Source organism: Acinonyx jubatus, chromosome X (genome assembly GCF_027475565.1).
Source record: "Acinonyx jubatus isolate Ajub_Pintada_27869175 chromosome X, VMU_Ajub_asm_v1.0, whole genome shotgun sequence".
NCBI classification, from domain to species: Eukaryota; Metazoa; Chordata; class Mammalia; order Carnivora; family Felidae; genus Acinonyx; species Acinonyx jubatus.
In genome coordinates, this window is record NC_069389.1 from 67,569,139 (window position 1) to 67,581,329 (window position 12,191).

Sequence of the window (12,191 nt, forward strand, 5' to 3'; positions counted from 1 at the left end):
CTATAAACATTGTGGTGCAGGTATCGCTTTGAATTAGTATTTTTGTATCCTTTGGGTAAATACCCAGTACTGCAACTGCTGGATCATAGGATAGTTCTATTTTTAATTTTTAGAGGAACCTCCATATTCTAGAGTAGCTGCCTCAGTTTGTATTCTATCCAAAAGTGTAAGAGGGGTCCCCTTTGTACACATACATATGTTGTTTCTTGTGTTATTAATTTTAGCCATTGTGAACATTTTAATATATTACATATATTACACATATCACATATATGTAGTTTTAAGGGACAAACAGAAAGGAAATTGAGGAATAATTAAACCTTGCCAGGTTTCCCTGATTGCAATTCAGTACACAAATCTGCTAAATTACAAATATCATACAATGGATATTAGCAACAATTATTAACAAATTAGCACAGACTAGTTTATAAGATTAACTTTCATGAAGTTGAAATCCTGGAGAATAACAGCAAATAGAGTGTTCTGCTTAAACTCCAAAGAGATATATTCTATTAGTTAAATAACAAAAAGTAACATTTCCACAATTTGAATATGCCAGTGCTAATCTACCTTCTGTAATACAGACACTTTTGAGTGACAAACTCAACTGCCAAAAAGATAGTTTTTGGCTGCAGGAATCCAGAAGTTATGTTAATTATAGCCATAATCATAATTACTTAAATTTGTGCAGTGTAATATGAGGTATGTATAAGATTCAGTGGCTGAGCAAACAGGAGAGAAGCTACTTTGGGACAACTGATTAAGGTGGCAAAAATCTGTTTGTAAAAGTGGATGTGAGCCAAAATATTTCACCCTGTTTGCTAACTTATTCTAACAATTTCATTTGGCCAGAAGTGATTCATGGATGTTCCCACTTGAAAAAAACTCATAGTTTTCTATATTGCTTCTAGCTCTTCCACTCATCATCCCCTGCTTTCCTCGCTTATCATCAGTGTTTGGGAGCTTTTTGGTTGTTTGGTTTGGTTTTTCACCCCTTCCTGTGTCTACATCCTGGGAGACAGAAACCCTTTGTGTGACTTCTTCCCAAAACTTTCTCCATTTGCTTGAGATGCCATTTAATTCTGCTGTATATGGGGTTTGGTTGAAGGATCACTGATGTTCAGATACCTGGGCTCTTTTTCTAACTGCCACTAAATTATTATAGAACTTAAAACATGTCTCTTCTATCGGGGCCTCAGTATTCTTATCTGTAAATGAGGGGATTAGATAAGGTTATATTTCAGATTAATGCTAGCTACATTCAGTGTTTGTTATACTTGGTTATATGGACTGCCCTGGGAAATGTTTTCCAGTTAATATAACTATTAAATAGAAATTTTGATTTTGTTCATTACTGCTTTTAGACATTTGCTTTGATAAAGCACTTTAAACATAAACATAAAAGTGCTTTAAACACATTTATGGGATCACAGCTTCAAGAACAACTGGTGCAGGAAAAGGAATATTCAAATATGATACTGAGAAGGACTAAAATAGCATGAAAGGATTATTTCAGCTTTGTTTAAAATGGGGTTCACAAACTCAAAAAGTCAAGGGATGCAGTGTTCTGGTGATTGTGTTCAAATGAAACAATCTATTCTTTTAAATTTCATTTTGAACACCAAGTACTACTGTGGGTCCCCTTTTAAACTGGCATAATGTAAATCCAATGGCACATCAAAATAGGATCTACTTTCAGTAATCCTAAGAGTGTAAGACTACTAGAGACCCTAATTCTAACCTTTTCCCACCCCCAACTGTGGACCTCAGTTTTAGGGTCCATAAAGTTACATTAAGAAAAGATGGGGCACCTGGATGGCTCTGTCAGCTGGGTGCCCGACTTCGGCTCAGGTCATGATCTTGTGGTTCATGGGTTTAGGCCCTTAGTGGGCTCTGTGCTGAGAGCTCAGAGCATGGAGCCTGCTTTGGATTCTGTGTCTCCCTGTTTCTCTGCCCCTTCCCTGCTCATGCTGTGTGTGTCTCTCTCTCAAAAATAATAAACAAAAAGACTGAAAGAACCACGTGGCTGGCTTAGTTGGTGGAGCATGCAACTCTTGACCTTGGGATTATACTTGGGTGTACAGATAACTTAAAAAAATAAAATCTTAAGAGAAAAAGGAAAAAAAAAGTTGATCTCCCATAAATGTCAGAGAGGTGCTTGACTTCACTTGTCTCAGCATTCCAGCAAATGTTTTTTATTGAGAAATCTGAGACCACTTGTTGCTTCCAGGTTAGTTTTCTTCTTTCCTCGAACTCATATTCACTCTGAGAGTGTGTGTGTGTGTGTGTGTGTGTGTGTGTGTGTGTGTGTGTGTGTGTGTAATCTTCTCATGAGAATCCTTACAGTAGCCAACAGATACTTGGACGGTATCTTAAGGGAAACAAACTTTCAACGGCTATTATGGGCAGTGAAAGGTGAAGACAAACTCCCTGTCAACAGGCCCCTCCCTGCACATTGTAGGCCAAGAGCTACGTCATAGAAACTCCCGGAAATGCACCAGGCTCTAGGGGCAACGCATGCGCAGTGCGGGGCAGTTGAGAACGTCCTTTCCAGACCCAGCTGCCGGTTGGTAGCTGTGGGGATCCTCTCCCCGCGGCCTCAAGCTGACAGGGTAGGGAAAAAGGCAAGTAATAAGACTGCTCCCGCGGCCTCAAGCTGACAGGGTAGGGAAAAAGGCAAGTAATAAGACTGCTTACTGTAGCCCTTGCTTGTGGCTGTAGAGAGAGGTGTTTCCTTTTCTGAAGAGCCTCCCTTCGAAAGCCCTAAATGGCGACGCGGTCTGACAGGAATGAGGGTACCTCTCCATGGGAGGTGGCTTACAGTAACTAACAGGGAGGAGGGGCGGGTTTAGTGTGAGGGAGACCACGCAGCCCCTGACCCCACCCCCAGGCTCATGTGGTAAGGCCGCCTTGGCCTTCAACCTCAGCTCTGAGCCTCACATTGTAGATGGAGGTCCGGATAGACTAGTGGCCGATCTTTGCGTGGGGACAGGGCTGGAAAACTGTCTTATGAAAAACCAAGATGGAAAAAGGGTGTACGGGAGGGTTACATTGGCCAACTGACAACTCACTGAGAGTTGGCAGATTGGTTGATGCTCCTGAAAATCTTCAGAGACTCCTTCCCAGGAACAGCATGAGGCAGAACTAGGACAAAAATAGGGGTAGGAACAAGAGTTCAGAAAAGGTTGACTTCAACTAAACACGAGGAAAACTTCCCAAATAATTTTAGCTGTTGGCAAGCTCACGCTGCTGCCTCATCAAGCTCTGTGCCACTTCTGTGAAAGCTATCCCAACTGTCGAATTCCAACCTTTTGGTTAGATATCACCTCTATTTTTTAAAATCCCCTGAGTCGATGATTCTCCCTTTATAGTAATAATATAATAATCCATCTCAGCATTATTTATATTATTCTGTTATGGAAAAAGAAATTCACCATGCTCGGAATGGCTGATGATATAATTTAGAATTGTTTGTTTTGAATCGTATTACTTTATTGTCTGTGATATGGATAATAGGACTTCTGTGGTTGTGCGTTTAAAATACATTAGACTTAATTAAAATGCTAACACTTAGGGGACATTTAGCGTCTAGTTTATCCCCCTACATAGTCCTATAGACCCAAGCCTTTCAACATAAAGGAATGTAATTGAAAAAAAAAATTTTAAAGCTAGTCAACATTTATAAAAATAGACACTGAAGTCTTGAGGAGGGAATTTTTCCACTATCTTAGCTCATTAACTTTTACTTATTTTTCATGTTTGTTTTACAAGTTTTGTTTACCTCCTTTCCTTCCCCCCCCCCTTTTTTGTTTTTAAGCAAAAAACAAAAGTTTTTTAGCTGAGAGTTTTTAAACCTGAGATGAAACACCTTGGTCAATACTTTGCATAAACATCTATAGGGAATTATAAGAAGAGAAAATAGGCACTAGTCCTCTGAACTGAATTTAAATGAAGAAAGCAATGGAAGTTGGAAAGGCCAAACAAACAAAAAGAGAGGGAAAAAAAGTCATTTAGGTAGATTCAAGAAATAATGTAAATGTTAAATAGCAAAAAACAAAAACAAAAAACAAAAAAAACCCTCAAAAAACAAAAGAATAGAGAAACCACTGCACACCAAAACCCCCTTTCCTCAAAATTAGAGGACTTTAAATGATGTTGTACAATTATATAAAACACAACCACATCTTTTAATCAATGAAATTTCCTCTGCCTGACACATTGTAAGTGCATCATTACCCATTTGTTGAATATGCTTGAAGGAAATGCAACTTTTGCCTGTTTAACCAAGTCTCTGCTGAATGCAAGAACTTCACTATGTATTTCTGTCTATTAACTTTATTTATTTTTATTTTTTCAGAATAACTGAAAGCTATTGGAGAGTCACTTCACCGCTGGAGGCTACCCAAATCTTTCCTTTATCCACCACCCACACTGTGTACAGCCTCTCCTACCCTCACACCTCAGGTGAAGGTGAAATCAGAGAATGATCAGCAACTTGCTCGTGTTGCCAATTTCATCATGAATTTTAAGACTACAGATAATCTGACTGTAAGCATCAGGATTCTTTCAGATCTTCCTATTCCCCTAGCAGCTCTCATTTTCAGTCTGAGCTTGTCCACCAAGTATATAACCCTAATGCTTGATTGGAAGTTCTAGAACTGTAACAAATTGGAGTTTCAAAACTATCAGGTAACCACATGTGGCTATTTAAATTTCAATCAATTAAAATTAAATAAAATTAGGAATTGTGTTCCTAAGTCTCACTAGCCACATTTTACATGCCATATGTGGTCAGTAGCTACTATATTGAATAGTGCAGATGTAGAATATTCTAACATTGCAGGAAGTTATGTTGGACAGTGATGCTTTATAAAGTTTGTCTGCCTCTTGTCATTTCTGAAGTTTAAAAGATATTCAGATTAAAATCCAATTTTCTTGAGGGGCAAGATAAAAGTAAACACAAATATGCTGTAGTAGTTCAAAAAATGCTATGAAAGGCAGGGCCTGAGTTAATTGGCTGAGTGAAGAGGATAATAAAACATGGCAGCCCACTCATCTAATACGGTCCTACTTCTTTTGTCTGGGAAAGTGCTACCCATATTCAAGTTTTTTTCAGAAGTGGACTTAGCTGTGATTGTAGACCATTTGTTTAACGTGAACATCAATGATTTACATTTGTAAAGCATTTGTATATACAAGGTCATAAAATTTAGTTTAAAGATGGTAAAATGGAAGGGGAGAACAATTGATTCTTCCAGAATTATCACAATTACACAATATTACTTTTAAAATTGTCATTACTATGTCCTTTCTATCTTGGTTTCAAAAGCTGAGTAATATAGGTAAGGAAAACTGAAAGCTGCAACAAATTGGAGTTTCAAAACTACCAGGACTAATAATGATTCACATTTCCATAATGAATGTTTTACATTTTAGAAAGTGTTCTCCTTCCCATTTGTTTTTCTTTCCATAGGTCTCACAAGACATTCCTGATGTAGGCAGGGAAGATATTATTATTTTTCTCTCGAGGTTCTTTTCTGTCTAGTTTGGCTTAACTCAGATGCCACCTGCTGCGTGAAGCTATCTCTTTTCCTTGCAGTTAAACATAAACTCCTTAGCACTTTTTCTGTATAGTACTTGTCTTAATGCTGTTCATGTGCTTTTTATCTTTCTTAATAGATTCACAATTTTTGTTTGACAGAAGTTGTATCAGGTTTATATTTGGTTTTTATTTTTTGGCCTTTTCAATTTTATCTCATTGAGGTAAAATTTACATAACAAAATTAACAGTTTTAAAGTGTGCAATTCAGAGGTATTTAATATATTCACTATGTTGTACAACCATCACTTTTATCTAGTTCCAAAACATTTTCATCACCCCAAAAAGGAGCCTTGTACCCATTAAACAGTTTCTCTTCCCTATCTCTCCCCGGCTTCTAGCAACCACTAATCTTTCTGTGTCTATGTATTTACCTATACTGAATTTTTCATCTAAGTGGAATCAGACAATATGCAACCTTATGTATCTGGCTTCTCTCACTTAGCATAATGTTTTCAATGTTCATCCATATTGTATCATGTATCAGTACTTCATTCGGATTTATATTTGAGGTTTTGTATTTTACTAAAGAGGTGTGCAATACATATTAATTAGTTAATTGATGGTGGATTATTTTATCCCAAACTCCACACCTGACAGCATATGCTAATATAATGTAGTCTGTATGAACAGATAATGCCTGAACCTGATTAAGTTCTGTTATTTCATTCTTAGCTACTTGGATTATCTAAGCCTTAAATATTAACCACCAGAGGATTTTCTCTATTTATCCATCCTGAGACATGGCACAATCATTTAATCTTTTTCAACAAGATCCTACTGTGACATCCTCTCCTACTGAAGTTCGTGTGTGGATAGAAGGTAAGATGTTTTGAAGTATCTTAACTCTGTACATCACTTCTCATCTTTTGCAGGCTCAGCTGACAAGATTTCACATATTATTTTTCAGTCTCTTACAGAAAATGCTTTAATATTAAAGACTTGAACCTTAAATCTGTAATTTTAAGTTCTTAACATTGTTTTAATAAACACATCCCAAGAATAATTTCCTTGCCTTGATTAATATTTTTTGTATGAATATTGGAATTAATGTATTATTTTTACTTAACATATTAATGTGTGGTTATATGTGAATATTAGAAGCAACAAAATATTCTAAAATAATGACATTAAACAGTAAAACACACTACTTAAAAGATATGATTTACATTCTTCTATTGGAATGAGCCATTGCTGACTGAAGAGGATGGATTGTATAAAGGAATAGATGCAATGAAAGGAAGAGTGAAATGCAATTAATTTAAATAATTTTATTATTAATTATAATTTATTACATTTAATATATAGTTTACATTTGAAAGCAAAGGCTATGCCTGCTTCTATCACTTACTGTTTGCATTAATAGTTACTAAAATAATAATATATCCAATGATTTAAGAGGTGGGAAAGATCCAAAGTGTTCTTTATTATCAGCTGTCTTTATTAGCATCATGCTAAGGAGCACTTTAGGAAAGATTGGCGATGTTTACCACTTTTAATTACAGAAACTCTTCTAAAGATGATACTATGAAGCTTTGCTCTATTGCAGTGTTTTCTTTATGTATAGCTGGTTTAGCATATTCTGTTGTGTTAAGTATAATGGATTAGACACTACATAGATGAAAATAATATATTATCATTGCAGAATTATAGTATCTTTTTAAAGTTTTATTTCCCCATCCATAAAATTCAGTGCAGTAAGATTTCCCTCCCAATACATTGAATTCATACAGTTTTATAGCATGATATATGTGAAAATTTATTATAAAGTAATTTCAATTATGTGAATAAAATTACTTTAATGCAGAGGAATTTCAAATGAAAAATAAACTCCAAGTTTTCTTGAATCATGCTTTAATCCTAACTTTTATAATTTTTAACATCAGGAAACTTAAATATTCTTTCATCACCCTCACTAACTTAGGGAATAAAGTATTGGTTCCTGCCTTTGGAAGGAAATTCCAAGTTTTCTTAGCTGCATTGTTATTTTTTTCTGAGTAATTGATTTTAAACTGCAGGCCTTTGCATTTGCAAAGGTAGCATTATTTTCAGTAGCATTTGCAAACTACTGAAAATAATACTAATGCAAGAAGAAATGTCTTCTTTCCCCTGTGATTCCGTAATATTTCCTTTGCTTTTCAAAGCATTTTGTGCCTATCACTGTATTTGTGTGTGTGTGTGTGTTTCATCTTTTCACTATCAAATTGAAAATAGTTTAAAGGCAAAGTGTAATACTTTACTTATCTTTGTATCTCTGACAACACGCAGCACAATACCTTGCAAAGAGTAGGTACTTAGCAAATATTTTTATTATTGACAAAATAATGACTTTAATATTCCAGTTCTCATTTTTTCCTATAAAATTGGCCTAATGCCCAAAAACTTTCAGGTTGCCACTCTTAGTTAACTTTTGTTTGGTGATATTGGCATATTCTTAAAACAATAATTATAAAAGAAAGTAATTTCAAATAAGCAAGCTATGAATTATAGATACCAGACTTCACCTTATTGGTATCCTAGCTTGGATTTGGTCTTTGATTAGTGGTAAGTTACAAAATTACTTTAAAAAAAAACAGTTTCTGTTATATGGGCAGAAAATCAAGGATGATTATAACAATTTGACTTACTGGAGACCTTTTCACACAGTTAATTTAGAGGGAAAAACCTAGAGCAGTCTAGCACTATTAAAACTGAGAATGCCAGAGGGTTTTTGTATTTTTTGAGTAAATACCCAATAATGTAATTACTGTTCAATTTTTAATGTTTTGAGGAACCCCCATACTATTTTCCAGAGTGGCTGTACCATTTTGCATTCGCACGAACAGTGCAAGAGGTTTCCTTTTTCTCTACATCCTTGCTAATACTTGTTTTCTGTGTTGTTGATTTCAGCCATTCTGACTGGTGTGAGGTGATATCTCATTGTAGTTTTGATTTGTATTTCCTTCATGATGAGTGATGTTGAACATCTTTTCATATGTCTGTTAGCAACATTTTTATAGATATGTTTTCTGAGGCAAGAGAAATTAAAGCAAAAATAAACTATTGGGATGACATCAAATAAAAGTCTTATGTACAGGGAAGGAAACAATCAACAAAACTAAAAGACAACCTACTGAATGGGAGAAGATATTTGCAAATGACATGTCCAATGAAACATTAGTATCCAAAATATATGATTTGTTTTTAAGTAAAATAATTTTCTGGATTTTAGTACAAATAAAAAATGTGATTTAAATTTGACAGTTGGAGCATTTGAATCTATTGAAAGAACATAAGCTGAGTTTGGATCCCTAACTTCTAGGCTTGATTGTACCATTAAACCCCATTGTGACTATAAACAAGCCACTGGGACATTAGGATTTCTAAAGGTTTTTTTTTTTAATTGGTTTTCTTTCTTTCTTTCTTTCTTTCTTTCTTTCTTTCTTTCTTTCTTTCTTTCTTTCTTCCTTCCTTCCTTCCTTCCTTCCTTCCTTCCTTTCTTTCTTTCTTTCTTTCTTTCTTTCTCTTTCTTTCTCTTTCCTTCCTTCTCAAACTGGCAACACATATATGTATGTCTGAGAGGTATATTGCAATGAAAAATAATAATCAATAATAACAAATATTTGGAGAAGGTTAAGTACAAAATAAATGTGACAAGTATTTTATCATTGTTCTACTTATGTTTATCCAACTATCAATTACACTATTGTTATTGTTATGCTAGTGTTACATTGTCAGAAGCACCAACATATTGTTACTATTTATGGACTCTTGGATCTTACAGGTTTAGAAGGTTGTTAGATCTATCTATATGTGGATTTTAATAGCAAAGCCAGGTATATCTCAACTTAGAAAACATTGACTAGGGGATAATTTTCATTAAGAATACATTTGTTTGTCTGGAAAAGATGAATTAAGGTAGAGAGCTTGCAAAATTAGTAAATTAGGAAAGATCATAATAATGGGCCATAAGGGCCTCTCCCTTCATTGATGATGTACATGCATATTGTCAAAATCATAAGCTATACAGGGTGTATTTGATAGGGGGATCATTCTGCTATAGTGACTATGACAATAGTGAGTTTATTATTCTGGAAGATACCTGTGAATGAGCAGAGGGCTCATATAAGTTGAGAATGGTAGGTATCAAAACATCAAGAAAGAGACAAAGTAATTGTTATAGCTTATTCCCTGAAATAATAAAAATACATATATAGATTTTGGAAGAGGTTGAGTACAAATCACCAGTTATGAAATCTGATGCAGTAACAAGAGAGAAAATTTTTATTTGTGGGTAAAATTCTTTCAAGTGATTCTTAGATTACATTTCAGAAATAACTGGCTGTGCTGTCTTTATCTCACATGTGAAGCTAGTATTGAGTAGTAGGATAGTGATAGACACCCAGGGGGAAAAAAAAAGATGTCACCCTTCCTTGTACCTATCATTATTCAAACTCTGGGTATGGAGATTTGGTCCTGATAATTAATACTGAGTTGGGATGACTACAACTGCTATTTAGAGACCACCTATACCAGATTTACCATAGTAAGTTATTTACATTCAAATTGTAAGTTAGGCACTTGGGGAGCTGCTTTAACTTTCAGAGTTCCAAATGCTATTGCTGGGTATGTTGATGTAATTGTTTTATTTAACAGTCTGTTAGAGATCCCAGCAACCTATGCTATTGCACAGAAGATGATTTCTTAAACATTTAAGTGTCACAAATCCTAATACCTTTGAAAATCTGATGAAAACCTAGACTCTCTCCTTCAAAATTTACATATATGCTCTTTTTTGCATATCATGACAATCAGACAGTTTATACACCCAGTATTCCAGACCAAGGAATGCTTTCACTAGGTAATGAATCATTAATGTGTGATAAGCAGATCTTTCTTCCCATTTCTTCTCAACCTTTTCCCATACTTCTAAGCTTATTGCTCAGATTTAGAGCACCTAAACAGTCTCTCCTAACTGAAAAGTTAAAGTTGGATAGTATACATAAAGCAAAAGAAGCATGGAGACATAAAGACTAGGAACAGATTCCTGTCATGAAGAACAGTCACTTCCCTTATTGGTTGCCAGAGTTATCAAGTGGGTAAGAACCACCCATATGTTTATATATCTGCAGTATTTTTACAGTATTAATATCTACCACAGTTTGAAATAATTTGTGTAACTGTTGTTGTTTCTATCAATTTCTTTTTGCCTGCTTGTAGGCTTTTTGCTTTTTCCCTGAGTGGTTGATGGAAAAGTGACCATATATACAATAATTTCTCAGTATCTGTTTTAGTTTTCTTCCAAAGCAGATCTTCTTAACATCATCAAAGACTGCATTTCTTCACCAAAAAGCACGGCATTGTAAGACTTCTGTGCTTTCTTCAATCCCCACCATGCCCTTAACAATCCTGAGCTGAGCTTTTTCACAAAACCAAAGTGATCTATATTTATTTCTGGTAATGGTCTATGGGTAAGATGACTGAAAATATCTGAATATCCAGTATATAAATTGAATAGTGAGTCCCTATTGAAAAGAATAATATTTATTTGTAGAATCCAATCTTTCCCCTCAGTCAGAATGGAAACTAAAGGTCTCAGTTGTTTTTTTTTTTTAAATATATTTTACATTTTAGGGCAATTTTAGGTTTATAGCAAAACAGAGCAGAAAATGTAGAGCATTCTCATATATTCCCTGTTCCCCCATATGCACAGTCTCCCCCACCATCAACATTCCAAGCCACAGTGATGCATTTGTTACAATTGATCTAGCTACATTGACACATCATTAACACCCAAAGTGATAATTTACATTAGGGTTCACTCTTGGTATTGTACGTACTGTGGGTTTTGACAAATGTATGGCATGTACCTACATTGTAGTATCATATAAAATAGCGCCCCCAAAAGTCTCTGCACTCTGTTTATTCATTCCCCTTTTCACCTGAAGAGAAGGAAAAATTCTTCCTCTACCCTTCAACTGAATTGAATTAAATTTACATAAGACAGGTTAACAGGAATAAAAAAAATGGAAAGTTTTGTTACTTGTGCAAAGAGATGCAATATGGAAATTGAGACCTAAAGAAATGACCAAGGCAGGTAGTTATACTCTTTACACAAAGAGACAATAAACTTGTGAGGAATTGACAGGATAAAGGAAACAGATGTTTTGGAACTTTAATCCCTAAGGCATTCCAAGTATTTGGGCTGAGGTACTAGGTTAGTTAAAAAGGAACACAGTTTGTTCCTGTAGCTTTCTCAGCTATAGAGCTACTATCTCTGATAATAAGAATGTCTTTTTACTTCTTAGTACAGCCAGAGTACTTTTCATATGAGAGATTTGTTTCCTGCTTTTGTGGGACAGGGGAGGGTCTAAGTGTCCTTGCACTGGCTATTAAGTAACTTTTATTTTAAATAATACATATGTCAAAGTGGCACATTTTGAGGTGGTCTGCCCTTGGCCCCTACACAACCTAACCATTGGTAACTACTTATCTTTTTACTGTCTCCATAGATTCGCCTTTTCCAACATGTCTTATAGTTGGAATCATACACTATGTAACCTTTTCAGATTAGTTTCTTTCACTTAGTTACATGCTTTTTAAGGATGTTGCA

The 12,191-nt window shown here is 35.0% G+C and overlaps 1 protein-coding gene across 2 annotated transcripts in view; it reads left to right on the forward strand.

Annotated features, from left to right (window-relative positions):
• The first annotated feature begins 2,650 nt into the window (after nt 1-2,650).
• Nucleotides 2,651-12,191, forward strand: part of LOC106983764 (uncharacterized) — a 415,282-nt gene continuing 405,741 nt past the window's right edge. For both annotated transcript variants that reach the window (XM_027053762.2, XM_027053763.2), the window contains exons 1-3: nt 2,651-2,795; nt 4,358-4,548; nt 6,275-6,421. In XM_027053762.2, coding sequence (XP_026909563.1) covers nt 6,343-6,421 — 79 coding nt within the window. In that variant the 5' untranslated portion in view covers nt 2,651-2,795; nt 4,358-4,548; nt 6,275-6,342. The remainder of the gene's footprint in view (nt 2,796-4,357; nt 4,549-6,274; nt 6,422-12,191) is intronic.